The following is a 26,413-nucleotide window of genomic DNA, read 5'->3' as shown; positions in this document are numbered from 1 at the left end:
CAATAGAAAGAAAAAGACCCATGTTCCCACCTGGTACACCTCCTCTTGTAGGGCAGCAAAGACTGAGCTCATTGCTGCAATAAAAGAGGGGACAAACAAGGCCAAGGTACGTGACCTTAGGAAATACTACAAAGCTGTGTTAGCAACTGCCAGGACCGAGTGGGACTGGAATCACTGGCATGATCTTCATGATGCCCTAAAAGTTAGGGACTCCCGCAAATTCTGGGCCCTTGTCAATAATGGCACAGGGGAACTTAAAAAAGCAGTGGAACCCAATATTGCCCCCGAGGTTTGGGAGGCCCACTATGGGGAGCTCTATCAAGACACCAACCTCTGCCCTGTCACAGCCCTGTTTGTGCCCTGTGGCACACGGGATTGTGAAATGGAACTATCCCTGGGGGAAGTGGAGGCAGCCCTGAAGCACTTATCATCGGGGAAGGCGCCGGGTCTGGACAGGCTACCTGGGGATCTGTTTAGGCATCATATGGACATCTGGGGTCCATACCTTCTTATTCTTTTCAATGCCATCCTAGGAGGTATGTCAATCCCTGGGTCGTGGCTGGGGGCAGAGATTGTTCCGATCCACAAGAAGGGATCTACTCTGCTCCCCGCCAACTACAGGCCTATTAGCCTAATAGATGTACCCCAAAAGCTCTTTGCACGCCTCATCCTTAATCACCTCCTGGACTGGGTGGAGGACAATGACATTATGAGCCCCCTCCAGGCTGGCTTCAGAAAGAACACGTCAACCATGGACCAGATCTTCCGCCTTCTTCTCCTATACTGGAAGACGGTAACTATAGAGGGAGGGAGACTGTACATGGTCTTCGTGGATCTGAGGTCAGCCTTTGACCTAGTTCCCAGAGGGAAACTTTGGGAGGTTCTGCAGAAGCTAGGAGTGCCCCCCCACCTCCTTAGCATTATCATCAGGCTGCACGAAAACAACTATGCCCAAGTGAGGTGTGGGAGGGATGGTAAGCTCTCGGGCAAATTTCCGGTCCGCCGAGGAGTCAGACAGGGCTGTGTCTTGGCGCCGACCCTGTTCTGTCTTTTCATCAACAGCGTCATTCAGCATCTTGACACTGTTGAGGACAATGATGCCCCGGTTTTGGCAGGCAGGAGGGTTCCGGCAATTATGTTTGCTGACGATACCCTCCTGCTTTCCAAATCCCCCATGGGGATCCAGAGGGTTGTGAATGGTTTTGGCCTTTTCTGTCGTCAACATGGGTTGGAGGTCAATACAGATAAAACCAAGTTTATGATCTTCAATCCCCCTGCCAGAACCAGACCCAACCCAAAACTGGGGGGAGTTAGTCTTGAGAGGGTCTCGACCTTTATATATCTGGGGGTAACGCTACAAGAAAACTTAGCTTGGGACTGCCAGATAGCGAGATCAAGACTGAAACTATCCCAGCTAGCAGGTGCACTCCTGAAGGTGGTAAATAAGTCCACCTTCAAGCCTGTAAGCCCGGCCCTTGAAACATACAGATCCCAAGCGAAGGCTGCAGCCATGTATGGCAGCGAGTTGTGGGGTCACAAAGCAGGGAAGGCATTGGCAGCGGTGGAAAACAGTTTTTTGAGACGCCTACTTGCTCTCCCGCAAGGCACGCCACTCCTCCCCCTAAGATTGGATTTGGGGATACATTCCATTGCTGAAGATCTCCTATCGAAACCCGTGAAGTTTTGGCACCGGATATGGTCTACCGAGGAACTGTATCACTACAGGCAGGACCTCACCCATGTTCTGAGGCTGAATGGCAGCAACAATATTCCCTGGCTGGCTTATATTAAATCAGAATTGCTCAGTTTGAACTTGCCAGACCTCTGGGATGATCCAGCTCAGGGTTGCCAAAGGATCACGCGTAAAACTCTTGCCCAGCTCTACAGAAACAAAAATCTGGCTGACATGGATAATGCCCATACCAGTGGCACCTTGACGGGACGTTTTATTGAATCCAAAAATTCTTACCTTTTTGAATCTTTTATGGATTTTATTTTTCCTCTTTTGGCGAGGAAACTGTTCCTGCAATGGAGGTTTGGCACACTCCCCACTAAAGTATTCACCTACAAATGGTCCACAGGGGGTGACAAACTCTGTCCTTGCTGCAAAACCAAGGATGAAGATGATTTGCACATAATGTTTGTTTGCCACGCGTACCAGAGTCCCAGGAAGCGATGGATAGCACCGATGTGCCGTAACCTGGGCTTTCGGGAGTATCAACAAGCTTATAGGGTCATGAAAACCAATACCCTGGGACATATTGTCTTTGCTGTCTCAAAATTTCTAATGGCAGCTTGGGTAATAAGGAACAAAATGTCCCCCTGAACTGGTACAGCTGTGCAGTCCTTACCCCTGCAGTCTCCCAGACTTTTTATAGATAATACCGTGTATTTTTTATACTGTATTTTATTGTGTAATATATGTATGTATTGTATTTTATTGCATCTTTTATGGCCTATGTGGCCGAAATAAAGAATTTTTGGAATTGGAATTGGATATCCCTATATAAGGAGTTTTGACACCCTAATCTTTTCATTGTGAGCTAATTTACTCGATTTTGCACTGAGCACAGAGATGTCTCTGATTTAGGAGTACATGTTATTAGCACTTACATCGGCCGTAAGAAAGACCTTATCACCTAATTGGATTTTTCTCTATTAAATATGAGCAAGGTCATGGAAAACTAAAGATTACAAAAATGGCTGTCCTCAATGATGAAAGGAAAATTCCCCGCTTTCTTGGTACAAGAAAGCAAACATTATTGATCAATTCCACCTGGTTTAAAATACTAAATTGCAGTACCTTAGAGAAGTTACTATTACCAGTCTTACATATCCGAAGATACAAATCTATTTCATGTTTTGTAGATATAATAGTTTTGCCCCGCACTAACTGCCCTAATGAGTTGTTTTATTTCACTTGGAATGCTAACTCTGTGTGAAATGACACAATTTGAAAGTGTTTCAGAACCCGGCTGCATGGGCTGGTGCAGCGGCAAGCAGCATTGCACAGATGGGCACACTGCCTTATGCAGTACGGAGGAGCATGTAATGCTTCCCTGGATGGCCCAAACATGACGGTCACCTGTGCCTCCCCATTCAACAAGTCCAACCCCCCCCCCCCATATCAGCAGCCCTACTGACGTTTTGCACCTACTCACAGCAGGCGGAAAGCACCAGTAGTTTCTTCGCCGGAATTGTGAAAAACTGCCCGTAAATCTGGGGAAATATTTAGGGGAAGCCGCAGTAAACAAAAAAATTGGTTAACAAATACTTTTTTTGCATAGCATAATCTTCACAAGATGAAAAGAAATGCCTTTTGGCTATTAAGAACTCCTGTCTCTCAGGTGTGGGAAATGGATGCCAAATTACTTTGAGGGATGTCACTCTGGTGAGATGTGCTCTGGACTGGTGGCACATTTTTCACATGTGTGATTAGTCTCATGTCGCTCCAAAAGTCATATTAAGACTATAAGGAGTCTATGGATGTAAACCGAATTGTGATCTTCAATCCCAGGGGAGACATGCTTGTCTGATAATGTTCATCCAAGACCAAGGGTCAAAGGTGCCTTCCTCATGCCACAGGCAGATATGTTGGACAAACAGAGATGCCAGGAATTAACAACACGGTAACTACGTCCTTAAATTAATTTCTTCTTTTAATTAATCAAAAGTAGTTTCTTGTGCAGTGTTCTCAGCTCTCCCATGGCAACAAATTAGCATTAAAATGCATTATCCCATAACACCTCGTAACTACATACATCAAATTCATGATGCAGTCCATCTAAATCTTATCATGGAATTAGGCTAATTTTTCATGACAGAGTCAAACAGTCCACAGCATTTGAAGAAAAAGATGATTGTAAGGCTCTCCTAACACAAATATAGGTTTATAGGTATCATGGTCCTCGTCCACGTTTATCACAACTTTCAAATAAGACTTCCCTATGTTTATTTTAACAAGAGGGCAATAAATGTTTATATGTAACCGAGTATCTTGCCATACAGACGACATATTTTCTATCTATCTTTAAATACCCCTCAAACGTGAAGTGGCAGACCTGACTAATCTTAATTTCTAATGTGGCTTCCTCATAAACTAATCAGAAGAAAGCTAAGGTAGAGTTCTCTCAAACCAGTCGATCCTTAAATAATGGTTCTTGGAAGTTAAATATTAAAAAAAGTAGTAGATATTCTCTTCTTTAAATGATCCCTAAGTTTGTCCCTCAAACATTCACTCTAACATGTACGATATTCTGAGTTCCTTATTGATTGCTTTCATAGGAGTCAGAGGTGGGAGAGGCAACTCTCTACTCCACATATTAAAAGGGAAATATATTCACCTAACATCTGGGTGAAAAGAATGTGCTACCTTTGCTACTAATACTGAGCGTCTGGACAGATCTTTCTCATGAGCCATGCACATGTGAATGCCCATCACTTAGATTTTCACACCGAACACTGCTGCATTTCACTGAATGTGAGACAGACTGAGATGTATGTCTAGGTAAGGGTCATTCAAGCTGGTAGAGGATGACTATGTCGGAGCCACATGTTGTCATATGGTTTCCATGTCCATTGAGGCTAAAGGATCTTTGTAATCAGAAAAAAAAAATTCCAAATATCTGCGAGCTCTGATGTGGTATAGGGTTTAAATTGGTGGCCTTTAATCCAATATCCAAGCCATTGTCATACCCAACCTGGTTACCTGACTAAGGGACTGATATAGAATCTGGTGGATGGGTTACTTCATCTCAAACTTTGCAGATATTATATATCACCTTATTACAAGTGTCATGGCGTATAATGCACTTCTAATAAGGCAGATGGGAGATATGTCTGATTTGGGAGGGAGTGACTCCTACTTCAAACTTTAAATCAGGCCTTAAACCTTTTCAGGCTTTTCATCCTCTTAAGGGCCTGCAATCCTCTTCTCCAAACCTTCAACCTGCACATTCCCCTAAGCACACATGTTAAAACATGGCAGAAGATCCCTCCCCATACATGGCACATTCCTTTAGAATTGCATTCTTCAGCAACTGAGATTAATAAGAGACATCTTATAATTGAGAATATATCTAAGACTCACCTGTTCTCTTCCATTATTTTCCTGGCCCTCCTGACATTAGCCAACTTAATATCTGAACCATCAAACAACGTTCACTACTACAGTCAGTCAGAGAGCTCAGGCTGGCCTTTAATCACTCTGACCTCACTGACTATTATTTTCCATCATCTGAGACAATATTATTCTTACATCGGAGGATCTCATTTTACTTGAGCAGTTTCTGCTTCACCTGCATTTTATCCATTGTTGCTTTTCTCCAGTGTTTCTGCACCTCACTACCAGCACCCTGAGAAGATGTTCAGTGCTTTACAAAACCACCAAATAATTAAATAACGTTCTACATCCTAAAAATAGATTGCCTGGCTCACAGATAGAACATGCATAGCAGAATCAATAAGAATGTTATTTGTGTTTTACTCCTTCTAAACCTTCCCCATTCCAGACCCATTTCCAACAAGGATTCACTGTCTCTAAGTCATTTCCTCTGATCTGACTAGTCCATGGCTGCACTGGTGGAATCTCCATTAACAAAACTTCCACAATGATATGCCCATCCCTTAATATTTTGGGTATTAACTTGATTGTATTTCTAAATGTTGGAATATTCTTTGGTCAAGCTGGCTACCATCATTCTCTAACGAGCATCAAATAGGTTTAGTAGGAGTGGGCAGAGGTCGTGGCGTTTTACTTTACTCCATGGAATTCTGCGGAGTTACATAAAACTCTGCGGGATTCTGTAAAGTTCTGTGAGCATGCAGAATTCGTCATGCTGTGATGTTTGCACTGATTTTTAGTGTTGGGAGCTTCTTCCACACTGTTAAATGAGCTCTAACTGCACCACGAGGTGCACCAGAGGGCACTGCATCTTCCTGCTGCTTGAGTAGATTTTCTACTCGAGTAGCAGCACTCTCAACACTAACAGGCACGAACGTCAGTGACCACCCACATTGAGAAACCCGCTGGCATTCTAGAGCCCGAAGATCGTACTAGGGGATCCAAATTCTTGCTTGTCAAATTAATGTAGGTGAGTTGCACACAAGAAAAACCTCCAGCACACGGCTCTTGGCCAATTTTTGCCAGAACTCCACGATAATTGCGTAGCTCGGAGTGTGTAAACTGGTGAAGCAGAATTTTTCACCCACCCCTAATGTTTAGGAGGACTGAACAATGCACCAACCTCTCTGTGGCATTTCGCCTATGTTATTCAAATTATCCTGCGGAAAGCAGATATCTACTAATCAAAGTAGTGCTTTTCTATAAACCTCTTTTTTTCCTCCTTCTGCTGTCTAGCGCTATCCATTCATTCTGTACTCCCTCATCAGTGGCTTTATACTTCCTATTGTCCTGCATTGTTAGGTCTGGATTTTCACCGTTCAGCTGTCAATCAGACCTATTGCTAGGAAATAGTCAAAGAGTGGAATTTGAGACTGGCCATTTTAACCACTATCTTCCTTTGAACAGCCTCTTTCAGCCACTGGTTTGTGAGTTTGTCATTCACGTCCCGACTTAGGCTCAGTGGAATATTAATCCCTCACACAAATGCTATTGGCGGTTTGGGTGTATCCTTCTGCCATCACTTGAGTGCTTCTATTGAACTACAAGGGAGACTATTTTACAACTATATACATCTCTGCTCCTCCTCCTGGTTTCCTCTGATGTTTTTCATTCTAATGATCTACCGGTGCACACATTATCAGATGAAAGCCAGGCCTATTGGGTTTGCCAGTCTTTGTTTTAAAATGTAACTGTTGCAAGAATCCAGGCAATAATTTGTAGAAGGTGTACTTTATTTGTAACTATAAATAAGGGCCAACACATTCCACCTCATTAGCATTCAGTAAGCTACCCGCATCCGTGGAATGCCCAGGTGTACCCTGTCTTAATTGCATAGTTACATTCTACTTTGAAGAATAAACAGAGCACATCTTCCCTCTTACACAAATTGAATACAGTGATAACACAATTTAAGTAAAAAAATACTTAACACAATAACACAGGAAATAACAGCACTATAGCACAGGTTAAAAATACTAAATACTTAAAAATTTAAATGGATAAATGCTTAATAAAAATACAGGAAATAACACAAATATACAAGTATACATTCATCTGATATAATTTTGCTAGTATGCAGATCGTTTGGTTCCTCTTCAGTACCTGCTATTCAACTGATCATCCTGGCTCTACCATCTAAACCTTCACCCCCGCAACAACACCACCACCATCAACCTCTATACCACCTGCAAAATTCTCATCAACACAACCACCATTCTTAACTTGAAGACCATCAGATCTACTAAACGCACCACCCCTTCCAGACATCCATAATTCATCTAGCCAGTAATGCTTCTTCAAATCTATTTCTTTCTCATCACTTTCCTTCTTACGTTTCACAAACCAGCTAACGTGCCAAGCCTTACCATCCCTCAACCTTGCAGAATTTGTGAAAATCTCCTAAACCTTCAAAGAGTTTGAAAACCTGGAGTCTCCTTTCCTGACCTTAAAAGGTAACTTCACTCTAACCATATCACCTTCCTTAATCTTACACTCTCTGACACCCTTCTTGCAGTCCCAGTATGTTTTATAAATTCCAACGTATTTTCCTTATACCCGAACAAGAGACCAATGCAACAATCTCGAATTGATTTGCCATCCATGATTATCTTTCATGTAGGGAACTCTACCCCTCATGATACGGGCTAAACCCTAACAGTCCTAGTAGTACAGTACATCTAGATAGTCCTTTTTATACTCACCTTCCAATTCAATTTCCTACTCTTAGCCATATGCAGTGATCCCTTAATCACTCCATTTAACCTCTCAAATTTTCCATTGCCACTGGGATGATATGAAGAAGTTCATTTCTGTTCAACCGTGTTGCGCAGTAAGAACTCCATCATGGAATCACTCCTGAACTGTACTCCAATATCTGACACAACACGCTTGGGAAGTCCCACCCTCTGGAAAATATCATCCAGGAATGTCACCACTGATTCAGCATTTGCATTACACATAAATACAACCTCTGCCCATTTATAAAAGTAGTCCATGGCTACTAATACATGCCAAGTACTACTGTCTTCTTCATACACTGGGCCCGTAATGTCTGCACCAATAGTTTCCCACAGCATGTCAGGACACAATACAGGATAAAAAGGTGGTCTCACCACCACTTGAGACTTGTCAGCTCCTTTACACAAATTACATTCTCCACAATCCTTTCCATTTCCACATCCATTGCTGGTCACCAGTAACTATTTTTGATCTTCTTTTTACTTTTCACTGTGTCCAAATGTCCATTATGGCACAGTTTGACATAAGTACTTCTTACATTTTTGGGTGGCACAACCCTTACACCTCTCAAAATATTCACATTTGTCACCGTCATTTCTTTACATATCTCCCAGAAAATGTTATATACTGCTTTCAAAAGTTTCTTATCTGGCCAGCATTCCACCACAAATTATTTTACATCAACCAACATCAGATCATCTTCACAGGCTTTCTTCCATTCTTCTTTAGAAATAGCGTTCATCTTCTCCACACGTCCATCCTATACTCACTTCATCGCAGCTTCCCTTGGAAATTTCTTCCAATGGTAGTGGTAACCTGCTCAAACAATCAGCCACCTTGTTTGTAACACCAGGAAGATAAAATACACTGTACCAAAAGTCCATTAAGCTCACAGACATTCTTGCTATCCCTAGAGTGCCAATAAGTAGACCCTCTGAAGTCAGAACATTCAGTGAAGCTTTGTGGTCACACCTTATCTCGATCACATACCCCAAATGAAATTCCTAAAATGTTCTAAACCCCAAACAATTGCCAACGTCTCCTTTTCAATAGCAAAGTACCTCTCTTTGGAAAGTGACAATGCTCTTGATGCAAAATCCACCATATACTCAATACTCTTGTCATCTCTTTGTCTGAACACAGCACCTATGCCTCTGTTGCTGGCATCTGTAGTGATAATACACTTCAGGTTTAGGTCAAAACCATGTAAATTCTCCACCCAGAAAATGTTCCCTTTTTTATACACTCAAAATTGGATTCTATCTCACTTCTCATAAACAAATTTCACCCCGTTTTTATTATAGCTGGTGCAAGATGTACGTCTTTTCTGAAAAATTGTCGAGAAATATGGCGTAAAACTTGGTGACTCAAAAAAGGAGAAAGACAGAAGTTTGTCTTTATTCATGTGAGAAGGAGCATCCTTGAAAGAACGTAAGAGTTCTACATCAGGCTTTATGCCACCAGCTGTCATCTTGTGATCAAGATAATTCAAACCTTTTACTTTGAATTTACATTTTGTGAACTCAGCGTTAACACATGATCCTGCAAAACCTGCAGTACCATGTTCACTATAGCATCACGTTGTCCCTCACTCTCCCACATAATCAATATATCATCCTGGAAAAAATAGTGGCAGTTAAATCCTTAAGTAATTTGTGCAATAACTCCTGGAATACAGCTGCCGCCAAAGTGATTCTGAAGGGCATACAGCAGAAGCAACCTGATTGTGTCATGGAAACTGTTAAATTCTTACTATACTTGTGTAACCTGATTTGAAGATACACTAAGACATGTCAATCAACGTGAACCACTTCATTCCCTTGCTGTGTGTCAGCATTTCATTTATTTTGGGCAATAGAAACCTCTCCACCACTATATTGCTCTTCAAATTCTTACAATGACTATTGGGGCAATCCACCCAGCAGAATCAACCTGTTCACCTTAGGAAAAGCATCATGCAATATCTGCCCTCTATAAACAAACGGGAGTGGTGCTTCTTGCTAGCAGCCCCCCTCCCATGGCCTGTTGAGCAGCAATCTGCCAGGGCTCGTTGCCATTACCAGTCCGGCCCTGAAAGGATGAATGCGGCACGGCGCTGCCTGCACGCGTTATCCTTATACACACTTGCGCATTCAAACTGACTCCATCAGTAGCAGTCAGTTTTAAAGTACCTTTGATTTGCCTAAAATAACTCCGTCTGACATTACCATGTTTACATAGTGCTCCTTTATCGCAACACTCGTTTTGGCCCAATCACCGCCCTTCATTACTGCCAAAAAGTTGCCGAAAATGATCCTGTCTCCAGTCCTTGATGATCGAGGAGACCCAGTGAGGGCTTCACCATGCACATCCACCGTACATCAGGTGTGTTTAAATCGTCACCAAATTGTTGTAAGAATCCAGGCAATAAATTGTAGAAGGTGTACTTTATTCATAGCTACAACTGCAGGGGTGGCTCTAGGCTCATGGCGGCCCTGGGCAGGGAGCGCAGGTAGGGGGCTCCCGGAAGAGGGGGTCCGGGTGGGGCAGAGCGCGGAGGCCAGCAAATAGGGGAGGGGGGGGGTGGGGGGGGGTCAGGGTGTTTGGAAGTGGAACAGAGCCGGAGGCCGCCAAATCCCTGCCAGGGGCCGCCACGCAAATATGCATCCATCCTCAGAGGATTATTATATTAAGGATATATATTGCCGTGGTGGCCCGTGGGGTTTGGTGGCCCTGTGCAGGTGCACAGCTTGCACATGCCTAAGGCCGCCCCTGCTACAAGTAAGGGCCAACACGTCCCACCTCATCAGTGTCCAGTGAGCAACTGACATCCATTGAATGCCCAGACGTTGACTGTCATTATTACAAAGTTACATTCTACCCTCAAGAATAATAACAACAGTAACTTTGTTTCTTTGCAAAGTGCTATAAACCATGCTGAGATAACTATAACCACATTGCTATGAGTATTTGTTGAACACCGAAGCTACATCTTTGTGTACACTATATTTGCACAGTGCCGGAAGACTACAGTATGTATTCTCTAGGTGCCCCAATAAAAATGCTCTTAGTCCCCGCAGCAGAACCATAATACGATATTTCAGCCAGTACAATTGCAGCTTATGCATTTTTAAACGCACATCCCCTTGTCACAGTTCGTACATGTTTAAACACAAGTAGGAAAGGAATGAGGAGGTCGGACATTTCTCAGCAGAATTGGCCTGCATATCATTCTAAAGTACATCTGCTCGTGGTAATGTCTGCATGTTTAAATACCTTGAGGTATAGGCAGCAGATGTGTGGCTGTACTTTTGAAAAGGAGCCCCTGTTAACTATTCACCAGGCACTGTCTGAAAAGTTCCCATCCTCGCCAGCTCTCACTATGCCTTCTCGATTGTCAGCGGTTGGACTGGGATGTCCCCTTACACTGTATTCGGGTTTATGTGGCACACACGCCTGCTCTGAAACCTCTGAAGAATGTCACAGCCAGCATTTGGAAGACAGCAAGTACGAAATAGACTATGTACCAATCCTGTTTGCAAGTATTTAGGAAAACTTGTTTTTACATCTTTTTTTCTATGATTTTGGCTAAGGTCCAGTTTATCATAAGGAACAGGCAATTTTTTGGCTTCTAGTAATTATAGTTTCCTTGTACCTTATGGTGACTTTATTAATTCTTAAACAGTTCCAACTTTCTTTTCGTTGAAGACTGATATTGTGCAGCTACTTCTTAAAGAGCTTAGAGCTCTTTGTTTTAGAAACCTTGATTTACTTTGAAAATAATGAATTATAGATGCCCACAGTCAGGTCTTTCCATTCTAAGAAATGAGGGGGTAATATCCCATTGAAGGCAATTTGAGTAGAATAGTAAAAGTCTAACCTTTAAGGAAGTAGTATGTATGGTATCTTTAAACATTTAGGTGCAAATGTATCAAAACGCCAAGCAGCAAGCCACCTTACTGCACTGTGTGGCTGAAAAAGGTCAGGAATGAGCAGTATTTAACATAATACAGTGCATACCTGTCTTTTCCCAGCTCTGGCACACAACAGGCTGCCTAGCCCCAATGCACCCTTGCACAATTGTGCAAGGTGCCTCCATTGCATGCAGGATTGTATTTGTGCAGGAAGTCGCACCTTCCTGTGCAAAAACAATCTCTTGAGGCATTTTCCTCTTTTTATGTGAGCTGCAAGAGGGAAAAACAAGGAGAAATAAACATAGCATAGCATGTATAGCATATTGCGTGGCCTGATAAATCTAACTAATGAGTTGTATTGCTCTTGTATTCTACTGGTGTGAACACTCCCAGACCTGGAAATGCAAACCCACATACACTAAGCACATGATGCAAGACTCATCCATTTCCCAATGAAACAAAGAACAATGTAAACACTGCAAGCCTCACAAGTCCAATGATCTCTGCTCCCTGAAATGAGACTTGAAATGTAATCACATGCCAGCATGAACTCTGCACAGACATGTCTCTTGTGCAATTCTCACACACCCTGATGCTGCCCAAGACTAAAGTCTTCAGAACAGCAGTAGATAGTAAAGTGTGCCAGTCAGTTCCGGTGTGAACTCTCCAACACAACTAGCTCTCTTGCTAATATTCTACTTCGTAGTCAATTCATAATTTCTTATCTTAAACACCCACCATGCAGATAGCTTTCAAATTGTCTTCCATAAACATCTTCTAGCCCTGCAGTGATGACCTCAATATAGATGACCTCTCTGCCTATTGCATGGGGTCCAGCATAAGAACTACTGGCTATTGCCCGAGGGCGGGTTCATGCCAGCAACAGTGAGCCAGTCTGTTTGGTGATCAACTGTTGAACCTGACCATTTTTGCAGGGTTATCTCAGAACCTGGGGTGGCAGATCTTTCTCTTACCAGGCTTCCAGACTGTGGAACTCTCTACCCCCTGCACTGCGCTCACAAAAATCTAAACTTTGTTTCAGAAAAGCACTGAAAACCTGGCTCTTTTCCTCGTATTAAGACTGGCTCACACTGCTCTCTAGTCACTCAGCGCCAAGACGCCGCGGCATTCGAGCGCTTTACAAGTACTTCAGTCAGTCAACCTTTTGCCTTCCTCTTGTATTTTTTCTGACCTGTTTTGTTGGTTTTATGACTCTGGGCACTTTACCACTGCTGATCAGTGCTAAAGTGCATGTGTTCTCTCATGTAAACTTGGTAAGATGGGTCTACACCAGTTTAGCATATTTAATGTACATGTAAGTCAAATAAACCATAGTATCCTACATACCCAGGGCCTGTAAATTAAAGGCTACTAGCGGGCCAGCAGTGATGCTGCTCCACCCACAGAGGTAGCCTTTCAAACATGCCTTAGGCCTCTGATGCGGCAGGGCCAGAGTGCGCAGTTTACTGCCACAGTCATGTGGCATTTAAAGTATTTGCCAAATCTGAAACTCCCCTTTTATTACATATAGGCCACCCTTAATGTTATGTAGGTAAACGTTAGTACATGTGCCTTTGTTGTGTGGCATGTCCTGGTAGTGACAAAGCCTATTTGGCTTCTCACTGCTGCGAGGCTGCTCCTCTCATAGGTTTACGATGGGAATTCCCTGATATGCGTATCATTGGTAATTTCTGATTTGAAAGGGGTAGCAGGCCATGTTTGGTATGTTTGGAGTAGTGGTGATAAATCCTGCTTATTGGTGAAAGCGGATTTGTTATTACTATTTTAGACATGCCACTTTTAGAAGTAGGCATTTCTTTGTGATTATGTCTCTTTGAGCCCTGACTGGTTGTGTATTCACTGTCTAGTTTTTGATTGACAGGGGCTGGGGATGTGCATTCACCGGAGACAGTGAAAAGAGGGTTAATGTGCGTCCAGCCTTCCCTGGGTGACTCATAGTTATGCTGAACAGGCCTGGTCCGCTTTTAGAGTGGTGGAAGGAGTTTCACCTGCACCTGAATAGGACTGTGCCTGCCTTTCACAATGCTTTCTCTGCCCCTGTAGTGTGTCCAGAGCCAGGGCTGGGCTTGAATGGGGGTGTTGTGCACTTCTAAAGTTGTTTGAAGTGCCACCAGAACAAAGACTTTATGGGTATAAGTACAGGGGCTGTGACCCCTTGATTTTAGACACTGTGTGGACTTGTAAACAGATACTGCTGGCTCTACAATCTTCACATTGCCAGGAGGAGCTGTTATACTGCCAGGAGGGACCGCCATGAGCCTTTGCTTATTATGCTGACATGCCCAAAAGAACCCTGTATGCTGGACTACTGCCTGCCCTCTTGCTTGGGTGCCCCGAGTGCTCTCCAAGGAGAGCTGCTTATGCCCCTTGTCCTTGCCAGCAGAGCGCATGATGAGCGCTTGATACCTTCAGAGCACGCGAGAAGCGCTTCACCTGTTGATCACCAACTTAGCGCCTGGGGAGTGCTTTATTCCTTTGGGCTCTTGGCCCTTAACCTAAGCACGTGGAGCACTTGCAATTTTTGAGACAGCGTGTGTTATCCATTCCTCCTTCATCTGCACATGTGAGAGCTTCAATCGTGGCCACGAGCTTGCGAAGTGGAGCATTGTTCTCCCCTGCAGTAGCGTGGCTGGGGAGAAGTATGTTAGTGGCTGCAGGAGGTAGCTGGCAAAAGAGCCATTGTCTCTATTGATGCACAGCACCACGGGAGGCAACAACCAGATTCATTGCCCCGGGCCCTGCCTCCCTAATCAATCATCTTAGCCATGTTGCTATGGAGACCGGAGCCGCTCTGAGACTCACAGAGGCAGAGCCTGACTGGCCGTAGAGGGCACCAGCCGTTGCCTTGGTGGCCCAGAGGGGTAGGGGCAGTTTTGTGGCTATGGGGGCCAGGTTTTTCCTATGGCAGGTTTCGCAGCAGTGCTGCAATATTGGCCCCCTGTAACAAAAGCAGGAGCAGTGCTTCTGACTAGCAACCTCCCACCCTTCCCACCTTCCCGCTCGCAGGGTGGTTGAGCAGCAATCTGTCAGGGGTGGTTCCTGTACCCAGTCTAGCCCTGCTCTGAGGTCAGCGCTGTACCTACCATTGCTGGATCTCTTCCCTGACATCAGCAGCCCAACGAGGTCGATAGTGGGTTGCCTGTAATTAGAAAGGTTTGTCCCAGCATCGGGCCCAAGTGGACTTGAGACCGCGCAGTACACCTTTGTGTTGGTCGCCGTACCACTTGTTTGCAGGCGGCCACAGCTGACAAATCCAAATGCTACGAGGAATCCATGAGCCTTCCGTGTGGATTCTGTGGTTTGTGCCCCTATGCACCACCCCTGTTACTGGCCAGAATGGGAGCACTCTTCCTGTGATTTGGGCTGTGTGGGATAAAGCCTGCAAGACTGCCCCCACATGTTTTTGTTCTAAAAAAAACACTGCATTTGTTTCAGTAGCTGCTCCACACAATCACGGGCAGCTGCCTGTGCGGATCTTGTACCTGGGAGCATGTGTTCTTTGGTGGCATTGCAGTATGAGCCTGGGACCCCTCTTAAGAACTCTCCACTTTTAGAGACCATCACTGGGATTACTGTTATTCAAGAAGTAGAGGTAAAGGCGTTCCTGCAAACTCGGAGTTGTGACAATTACTGTATAACATGTAAGGGAATCACAAGTGCGCTATATTTATGGGATAAGTACACAATTATGAGGATTTCTTGTGATTTATGTTTGGCGATGTGTGTGTTATGCCTAACCTAAGCGCTGCATTTCATAACCTGATATTGTGGGTTATGTTGTTTTATACCTTGCAATGAGAGGATGGCGAGTATCAGTTCAGGACCTGCATATGATGTACCGTGATGTGTTTTGGTGACATATGCAAACTGTAAGTATGTACTTGATTACACTAACTTGTGATGTTATGACAATAGCCTGGTTGGCAAAGTGATTTATGATCTATGTGATGACTTGACAGTTGCCTAGTAGGCAAAGTGATGCATGTGATTGTGGTCTAAGGTGTTTATATGCATAATACAAAGGATATTTTTTATAGAACTTTGTGTAGAATCTCTTTTTTTGGGGTGCCTAGTGTGTCACTGGTGAGTGTGTGTTGCGCAGACACCTTACACATTGTCTCTGGGATAAGCCTGACTGCTCTGCTAAGCTACCAAGGGGGTGCGCTGACCCTGTCTAGAGTGGTAGGCTCTGCCTGGCTTAGGCACATACCCTAGCCAACCAGAAAACCAATTTCTAACATCAATTTTTAAAAAAACATTTTTGAGATCAACATAGCCAAAATGGTACCAGCTAGGTGCCTGCTTTCTCTAACTTTTGGAATCTAAGCTGCTTAGTTGAAACATGCATGGGTTGAGTTATTTGTAACTCTTTTCATTTTGATTGACCGTTTACCTCATCACTAGTCTGGAATTCTGAACCACAATGTGTGAATATTGACTGCACACTAGGTAGCTTTGCTTTTAGCTACCACTCTTGTTACATGCAGTTACTAGAAAGAATATACAACAGAAACAGCACCAAAATAGTTGTGACAGTTCTGCTCAGCCCTCTCTTCTAAATGCTCCTTTCAGGGGACAGAGTCAGAATTTATTACATAATACGCAGATTATCCTTTCTTCTACTGATAGATCAGAGCCTCATAGAGAATGGCATGGCTCATTTTCACCACTAAATACAGCACAAATCATGGTACAATGTTGCCCAAAAAAAGTACTTTTCATTATACAGGTGCTTTTGTCTATTCCCATCTCCTGTAATGGGAGTCAGGTTGTGCCTTCAGTGTTGTGTGAAATGGTCTTTGCTATGGATCATCTGTGCTTTATTTGGGTTTAGAGACTGGAATGTCCCATGCATGGTATTCAGCCTAGTTTACCTGCCTTGAGTGTTGAACTGAATGTATATCTGGTATCCTTACTTTTTTATTTTGGTACTTGTGTCACTCTAATCTAAGAATTCGTGCGGATACCTAGGTCTGTCCTTGACTATGAGAATACTTGGAGGGACACATCAATCATGGCATCAGTACAGATAGTAGATTATTATTGTTGTCATGAGTGGCAGATTGCGGTGGGTAAGACCTTTTTAGCTGGGTCCCTTGGATTTAACCGCCATATTCATGAAAATCGGCATTTGCGATTCTGAAATAGCGAAAAATAGCGATTCGCTATTCAGAAATCGCAAATCCGAATTCATGAATAATTGCGATTAAAAAAAGCGATTCGCACGCGATCGCAAAATCCGATAGCGATCCGATTGAAATTGCGATTAATCGCAGATTAATCGCTATTTCCGCCTACCCGCGCCTGGACTGCGATCTCGCAAATAGCGATATCGCTATTTGCGAGATCGCAAACTCGTGAGATCGGGAAAACGGGAAGTCGCATTTCGAGCCCAGTGATGACATCACAACCAGGAAGCTGCCGGTTCCCACCACCATTTTGCACATTGAGGCACAGAGAGAGGGAGCACATTGGAGAGCTGCAGCACATCTTGGCAAGTAAACAGATCCAGAGATCTACAACCCATACCATGGCTGAGGAAGCTGCACCTGGGACCAGCAGCTCGTCTGGGAGAAAGAGAAAGCTCAAATTTTCTGAGCAGGAGCTGGAACACCTAATCGAGGGGGTTGTGGCCAACCACGACCAACTGTTTGGCGCTAATTCACGGAGGGTCCCAGAAATGGAGAAGCGGCGCATATGGCAGGGGATAGCCTCAGCAGTGAACTCGGTGGGAGTGCCGGCCAGGTCCCTGGAAGAACTCAAAAAGCGGTGGTACGACCTCCGAGGCCGTGCCTAGGAGAAGGTGGCGGCGCGCCTTGGGGAGTCCTCGGGCACAGGAGGAGGAGGACCAACGGTACCACCAAACACCGCCATGGAGGACCAGGTTGAGAACACCCTGGAGAGGGAGGCCTGTGTGGGTTTCACTACACTGGACTCATCCTGCCCCACACAAGACACCCAAGGTAAGTGGCATGCGACTGCGACCCTGCCCCCTATGGATGTCCATGACCAAATAGTCTCCCCCAATGTCCCATAGGCATGCCATAGTTGCACATCAAAGAATGTCCTGAAGCATTGTGGGAGATGTAGTCTGGCCACAATGTTGTAGTACCACAATGCAGCCAGTCAGGTCCCAATGCACACGAAGCCACTGCCATTCAGGGAATGTCACCCAGCATGCATGTAGCAACTGCACGTCTGCCAGATGCATGCAACTAATGGTCCACCACTTACCCCCACAGGTGGCGATACCAGTGACAGTGACAGGCTGGAGATTGATGAGGGCATCCCGGAGGTGGAGGTGACAACACCTACCCAGGCACCAGCCCCTGCCGCAGCATCTGCACCAGCAGCAACTACCACCAGCAGCGTCCTCCCTGCAACTGGTGCAGCGCCCACATCCGCTGGCATGGTAGCCCCCATTGTGCCTCCTGCCACTGCTGCTCCTCCCAGAGCTGCAGCCAGGGCAGTCACTCCTGTGGCCCCTGCATCAACTGCTACTGCCACACCAGCAGGCACACCCCCTGCGACTAGCTCACCTGCAACACCGGCGGCCTTACCCCCAGCAGATGTCGCCTCAACATCCGGGGCTGCGCCACTGTCCACTCAGCGGCCAGCCTCACAATCAGGCCAGCAGGGCAGGCGTGGCAGGTCACGCCAGCGCTCCACAGCAGCTACCAGGCGGGCCAATGCTGATGGACTGGCGCGGCTCAGCATCGAGAGACGGATGCTGCGCATACACCAGCGCCAGGCTCAGCAGCAGGGAGCTATTCAGCTCCAACTACACAATATTGGCCGCAACGTGGCATCTGTCGCTGGCCACATTGAAGGCATGAGGTCCGACCTGGCCGGTGTGGGAGAAGGAATGGCCCGCATTGCTGCAGCCGTGGAGGCCAACACCCGTGACATGTTGAGAGTGCGCAGTGGGCAACGCCGGCACCACCGCCAACTATTGACCCAGCTTGGCACTTACAGCAGGGCGAGCTATGTGTCGGCAAATGCGACATCTCTTTTGGGGCGGCGCAGTCTGACCCAGCAGCACGCTATCATCCAGTGCAGTGTGGACATGACGAGGGTGCTGGAGACCCTCACCACCGCCGTCGTGGCTCTTCACCCTCCACCTATTCCATCTGTTGTGGGGGGTGATGATGCGAGTGAGGGGGCGTCCAGGCAGAGCTCACAATCTGCCTCACAGGCCCCACTACCCACCCGCAGCACCAGGACCCCCCCATTGCCTGAAGCCCCGGAGGAGGAAGCCCCTCAGAGGCGCTATGGAGGAACACGCACTAGGCACACCTAGAGAACTGTACTTCACCAATGGCACAGGCTGAGGTCAAGCCTGCCATGCACAGCAGTATGGTGTAATACTGTTTGTTGGACTACTTTGGACACTACCTTATATTTCATTTTGTGAATTTAACAAGTACATTTATTTTGCTATTTGGACAGAACCTTATATTTCATTTTGTGAATTTAACAAGTACATTTATTTTGCTATTTGGACAGAACCTTATATTTCATTTTGTGAATTTAAACAAGTACATTTATTTTGCTATTTGGACTGAACCTTATATTTCATTTTGTGAATTTAACAAATACATTTATTTTCCTACACACATTAGCGTTGTGTCATCATTACATTTTGCATGCATTGTTGATTTGTGGGGTGATGGAAGTGGTTGTACTAGAAACTGTTCACTGTGACGTCTGTGCCCTTCTGCTGGGTTCTCCCCTTGTACATGGCGCGCATGTGCAGGTGGCCGGTTGTTCCCCTCAGATTCACTGCCAGAGATGTCAACAGGTATCCGGCGCTTGGTTGCAATGTTATGTAGTATTGCGCAGACAGCCACTATGCGGCAGCACTTTTCAGGACTGTAATACATGGCCCCACCTGTCTTGTGCAGTATGCGGAACCTGCTCTTGAGCAGGCCAAATGTCCTTTCTATGCAATTCCTTGTCCGTATGTGTGCAATATTGTAGCGCCGTTGCTGGGGTGTAGCAGGGTTGAGGTATGGGGTCAGGAGGTATTCACGGAGGGCGTAGCCACTGTCACCTGAATGAGAGGAGCAGATGGTGATTGCCTGTGCTGCGCTGTTACATCTTTGCAATGTGACATTTCAGTCAAAGTGTACTTACCAAGTAGGTGTCCTTCCCCAAACTCTCCCCTGACCAGTCGTGTGTGGAGTCCGCTGTGCCGGAAAATGAAGGAGTCATGGGTACTCCCTGGGTACCGTGCGACGATGTCAGTTATGTATGTCTTGGCATTGCAGACCATCTGGATGTTGAGGGAGTGGTAGCACTTTCTATTGCGGAACATATACTCCATGCCAGCTGGTGGGCAGATGGCGACGTGGGTACAGTCTATACATCCGAGCACATGTGGAAAATGGGCTACATTGTAGAATTGTAGCTTTGTCACGTCCAATTCCTGTTGGCTGGCGGGGAATTTGATGTGACGGTGTAGCTGGGTGAGCATGGCGTCAACAAAAGTGTGGAGGCAGCGTGACATGGTGGGCTGGGATATTCCCCCAGCAGCCGCTACTACCCCCTGGAAACTTCCGGAGGCCAGGAGGTGCAGGCTACACAATACCTGCACATGTGTAGGCACAGCATTGGTACGGCTTGTTGGGTGCTGCATCAGGGGGTCAAGGTCCTGTATTAGCTGCATTATCATTTCCCCATTCAGCCTGTATTTAGCATATATCTGCTCCCTGGTTTGGCCCAGCAAGGTGACCCGCTGGCGGAATATCCTGTCCTGGATCCTGCGTCTCCTCCGTGCTAATCGCTGTAGCCTGCGACGCCTCACCACCATGTACATTCCTGGCATTGTGGGACTCCTAATGCTGCTGCTGCTGATGGTCCTTATGTGTGATTGGTCAGGCCAGTACCTGTTGGTGATAGGACAACGGTTTTTTGAAAGTTTTTTTTCCATGGCTTTCATGGTTACCACCTGCTTTGAGTTGTCCTTATTTTGCGCGGTGCAAAATGCGAATTTTGGGTTTTCCGCTAATTGCGATTTTTCTTGAATACCGATAGCGATTATTTTGCGATTTCGCTATTATTATCGCAGAATCCGTGGTGTGTCGCTCTTTCGGAATCGCTAATGCTCAGCGGCTGGGATTCTGCGAATATATTAGCGATTTCGCAAATATGTGTTTGCGAATTCGCTATTTTGTTGTTGAATGCCGATAACGGAAATTGCGCCCGCATTTGCGATTTCGCAGCGATTGCGGGCGCAATTTCACTTCATGAATCAGGCTGTAAGTCCATAGGACCATCTGTGTAAAGTTGCACTTCTATGTGAATGCTCAGAGCTTTACATTGAAATCTTGAGTGTATGGTAAATGTGTTTGTGTGTATAGCAAGTGTAATATATGCATTGTGTGAGTGAGCTAGAGCAGTTGAGGCCAGGGGAATCTACTTTGCCTAGACTAGCCAAGCAAAAGATCGAGAGTAAGGACTGAGCTCCAGGAAGTGGAAGTGTATTGCTTACATTCCTGTCGCTGGAGGGAGGAGCTCCAGACACTGAAGTGATAAATGGCGACAGGGATGCCTATCGAAATTCTGTGACCCTTTTGGTTATAAAGAAGCTGCTGAATTGTCTTCCTGAGCATTGCCATTTTCTGGATAGTAGTCTTGAGGGGTGGGGCCGCAGATTCTATTGTGAAAGATGATGAAGTCACAAAGTGAGGACTGCCCTTTTACTTTTCACTGATTATTCCTACAATCAGGCTGATGACATCGATAAGCAGAAACCACACACCTCATTTGTGCCTCTGTTATGGGTGCTCAGGATGGATACAGTTCCAGTGCTACCTGTGGTGAGAAGTCTCACTCTATACAATTGTTCTTTCTAGAAAACAACCTTAAAAGGACACTTGAAAGAATAACCACCCCAAATCAGTTCTACAAGTTGAGACAATGGGTCCACATCCCGGATCACACCGAGTCTAGACTTTGACACAAACCACCCCACAGTGATTTATTTTTAAGGTCTTTATGACCAAAGAAGGTAGCACTCCACAGAGCACTCAAAGGACTTCTGTGCAACTACAGCTGGTGACTACCTGACGGTCACTCTCCTAGAGGTGAGGTGACATCATCTGAAGTTTGGAGCTGTGCTCCTGCCCTAAAATGCCTAGTAACATGCCTGCTGAGAGAGAGAAAGGAGTCTGCCTGGGCCTGCAGGAAGGGGACCTTCCATAGAAAAGGAAGGTCCTTCACGGCCCTGGTGGATGTGGGTCTCCCATGAGAAGCAGGTTTATAGAGAGACATCAGGGAGGATCCTGATATCATCAGGCCCACAAGATTGTTCTGTCCAGGTGGGAAATTGGCCCAGTTGGGTGAATGACCCACATGCGCCAAGGAGAGATTTAGGATATTTTACTTGATTCACTCACAATAGTTTCTGATTTTTGTAATTTTCAAAGTGTATGGCCTGTTGGAAAATCAGTGAGCATAGTTTTAGGATATTTTTGAAATTTCACAAAGCTCTTCTGCATTCCTTTTTTCTCCACATGGGGAGCATTTTTACTTTGAGAGTATTTGTAGTTTGGAAAGGCTATGCAAAAAATGTAAAACATTAATACTGATGATCCGAAAGGTGTTGCCAATAATGTTTGAAACTCATGCAGAATTACATTTCGACATCGAAGTAAGGACTTCAGGACTGCTTAACTGAATTAATCTCCGTCTCTTACTAGAATGTAGCTGTGTTTATCGTGGCACTAAAATTCATCTGAGGCTATAGCCTTTGCACGTACCAATAACATTTAATTTCACAATGTGTATATCGGAGGAGGAGGGCAGAATGAAAGAAAACGCCTGCCTGAATTCCTTTTCCTGTCTTCCTCCATTTTTTTTTCTTCTCCAGTGAAGACCGTGTCTTTAGCATTAAGACAATAGCCGCGCATCTCTGCAAACCCGCGATAATAGAGCTCCGACCACTCTTTTAATTAAAACGTAGAAGTTGAGAGTCAAGAAACTTAATTGAAATGCTTAATGTCATCCCTTGTGTCAAATGAATGCCCACAAACATAACCCTGAAAACTGCAGTACTTGAATCCCACTCAGAGTGGCTTCTATTACTGTACAGCTCTGCTCTCAGAGGATGTGTGTTGTGTTAATTATGAGATATCCGGGATATTGTGATATTCTGCTGCTCCCAGCTGTGAGATCCATGATGAGTTGCAGTAACAGCTTTACGAGAAGCCTTCTGACTCCCTATATTGTTAGCCCCTCGCACTACCCACACCCCAACTGAGTGTGCACCCCTAGTATCTCAATGCCGTTTAATCAACTATGAGCCTTGCATTGAGTATGACTATTGTGTTGCCCAGGATTAGTCCCTCGTCTTGGCTCTGGCACTCCTTAAGTGCTATCTCTGGAGCACGAATGGTTAATATGCCCAGACAAAGAAATGGCGTTGAGTGCAATGGTCAGGATGTTGCATTGGTGAGTCACTGCTGTTGGGGTCAAAGACATGCAATACATCATACGCACTTGCTGCTTGACTGAAAATGTTCTTTGCCAGATTGCATGTTCATTAATTCTGAAAAGCTAAAGCAATTTCTATCAAAACAGCTCATTCACAATGGATTCCTTCCCTTGTCAATGGTCCCTCATTTAGGCGTGGGCCTTCTGCTTCCTTTACTCTGTACATAGTAGATCACAGGTAGGGGATCACTACTTATGTTAAACAAGGATGTTCTAACCATCTTAGCCTGTTTGTGTACAATGTATCAACGTGTAAACTTGAATAAACTGCAAGAAAGACGAGATCCAATGTAATACTACTGCGGGAGAATCCTTGAATGTATTTTGTAATATAATGGTTCCACTAGCCTATTCCTCATAGGTTAATACCCTGACAACCATGTACTTGTGTAGAATGTATGAAAGTCTTTGTCCAAAGTCCTATAAATGGACTTGCACTTGTCTATACCCCGAAGAACCCCACTTCCCACCTTTAGAAGGTACATCTATGCCAGATTTATATAGAACTTTACTGAATACTTATTCTTTTGAATATATGCTTTTGCTGCTAAATTTATTGATGGCGTATCTGTATTTTGCCTATTAACTCTTTATATAAAATTTGATACTGTAACTGCTGTCTGTCATTCTTATTAGAATGTCTCAGTACTGATTTGTACTTGATCACAAATGTATCAGGAACAGGTCCAATTAGCATGCAACTAAGTTGATATCGAGTCTACACCACTTCCAGGCCTAACCTTTGGCGTGCTTGTGGCATGATCATTTAAGATAGGTTTGCATTCCAATAATAGCATTGCAGCCCATATAAGTATGGTAGTTGAACATCTAGGGAACAGGTAACTCAAATTTAAATGACAAGAATTTTAAAACAGATTAATACACTATTTGGAGAGACACCACCAGCTGTTAACAAATGTCTTCAATCTGTGTGAAAATCAAAAATCAAGCACCAAACACTGACAGAAATCGTCCCCCATACATTTGTTAAACAAAACACATCTTTTTGTTGTTGCTGGAATTATTAGGGGTTTACTGAGATACTCAGGGGCACGAGTTACAGTATAATTTGGAGCATACATGCATTGTAATGGCCTCTAAAAGTCATCTTCTTAGCAGGGCATTCACATTCCTTGTTCAATTTGTGAGATTTTTCTGGGTGTTCACCACCCTCAAAATCACTCCCTTTCTTGTGCTTCTATGTGCTTATCATGTTGTGTTTTTATAGCCGTATGCACATCAAGGCCATGCTCCCATTATTCACTCCCAGAGAACTAGCCACTGGGGTTTACAAAAACTGTGACATTTGCCACATTTGCCATATTGAATGTTCATCTTCTTTGCCCCAGGTGTAGAATACAAAGAGATTGATGTTCACCTCCGGAGGCAAGAGTCAGGCTTCGGATTCCGAATCCTTGGAGGCGATGAGCCCGGGCAGCCGGTAAGTTCTCTCCTTTTTTGGCTTTTTTTACTGGACTATTAGCTTTATCAGCCTCACATGGAGTGCCAGCAACATACCCAGTTGTGTAGTGCTACAGGGGAACAGCACAATCAGCCTGGTCCCAAATGTCATAGTATAATTTTTCATTAAAGGTGAAGGGGGTTAGTCAGACGAGTAATATGTTGTACAACATGACCCTTTGTGCGAGGTTTCCTTTGATTTGCACTTGGTATTAGATGTGTTTTAATGTAATGGTGTCCTGCCTTGGGTGTGAGCCGAAAGATGCCAGAGATGGTGAGGTTATTTGCAAGATAAATGGGAGTACTTGTCATGTTAGCTTTGCAAATGATGCAGTTGGTTTTGAAAATGGTGTGGCCTGGCAAGGATAGACATTGGATGGGGGCGATGAGATCACATTTTTCCAGACCCTGGCTGAGGCGTACTGTGGTGATTAGGATGCCCTAATGGGTTCCAGTTCGGAGTCTGGGATGCTATTGAGCAGGGCGTTACCACCATACATATACAAAAGTAGGAGGGTATGTACTTTCAGGAAGTACGGGGGTGTTTTTTTGTACATGTTATGCTCTGTGAGATGGGGAAGGGTTTTCTGAACTTTAACCTAACATCTGTTCATGTTATCTGCAAGTATGATGCTTACCGAGAAGGTTGTCTCATGGGGTCCTCATCCTGAATTATGCAAATTGACAAGAGTTTTTTTATGACACAGAAAAAGTGTGAGAATACCTCAAATAACCAGGAGCTCTTAGGAAAATACTAACTGCCAGAGTTAAGCCTTAAAGAAACTGGACACTTACATAATTCTACGATCTGGACTTTTCTACTCTTGCTATGCTCGTTTCTTTAGAGTTCAGGTCGAACTTTCATGCAACCAATCATACCCATGAGTCAAACACATGCTCTGGTTGGTGCCAGAACTTCTTTTTTTTAATGTAATATGAGGTATCATCCTCCCTTTCATGTCATTCAATGTTTGTTGTGTGGGGCACTTTTTTTGCACTGTGTTTACTCTTGATATCACAGTTGTTGAATGCAATCTCCATCTGGCTAATAAACAGTGCAACAGAGGAACGGTGTCTGTGGTATAAAATCATCAGCCAAACTAACAGCCTGATTCATCAAGCCGAAATCGTCTCGCAAAGGGCCAGATTCTGAGAATCTGGCCCTTTGCGAGCGCTATTTTTGCATTTGGGATTCATCATCCCAAATGCAAAAATCGGTAATAGCGATTTCGCTATTTTGCGAGGAATTACATTTAAGGAATCTCTATTTGAGATTCCTTAAATGCAATTCATCATCCATTTAAAAATTGCGAATTCGCAATTTCGGCCCGATATTTACCGCAAGGTCAAACCTTGTGGTAAATAGCGAAAACTTAGAAAAAATGCTTTTAAAAGCATTTTTCTAAGTTGCATGTTGCACACACACATGTCCTTTGGACATGTGTGTGCACAACACCTGTTTCAATTTGCATTTAAGGGGTGCTACAGGGTGTCCTTTGGACACCCCTGGCACCCTTTAAATCGCTATCTTATTTGCGATTAGCTAATTGCTAATCGCAAATAAGGAATACTCCCCATTCATTCCTATGGGCCTTTTGTCCCATAGGAATGAATGGGGAGTTTTTCCTTATTTGCGATTAGCAATTTGCTAATCGCAAATAAGGAATGTGTAGGAATCGCA

At 44.7% G+C, this 26,413-nt stretch overlaps 1 protein-coding gene across 4 annotated transcripts in view; it reads left to right on the top strand.

Moving 5' to 3' along the window:
- Positions 1 to 26,413, top strand: part of MAGI2 (membrane associated guanylate kinase, WW and PDZ domain containing 2) — a 2,816,921-nt gene that overhangs the window by 2,553,849 nt on the left and 236,659 nt on the right. For all 4 annotated transcript variants that reach the window (XM_086967329.1, XM_086967327.1, XM_086967326.1 and 1 more), the window contains one exon: positions 24,621 to 24,712. In XM_086967329.1, coding sequence (XP_086823455.1) covers positions 24,621 to 24,712 — 92 coding nt within the window. The remainder of the gene's footprint in view (positions 1 to 24,620; positions 24,713 to 26,413) is intronic.

Source organism: Lissotriton vulgaris, chromosome 1_1, assembly GCF_964263255.1.
Source record: "Lissotriton vulgaris chromosome 1_1, aLisVul1.2, whole genome shotgun sequence".
Taxonomy (NCBI): domain Eukaryota; kingdom Metazoa; phylum Chordata; class Amphibia; order Caudata; family Salamandridae; genus Lissotriton; species Lissotriton vulgaris.
Note: the sequence above shows the minus strand (reverse complement) of the source record. Positions and strands in the feature narration are given on the sequence as shown.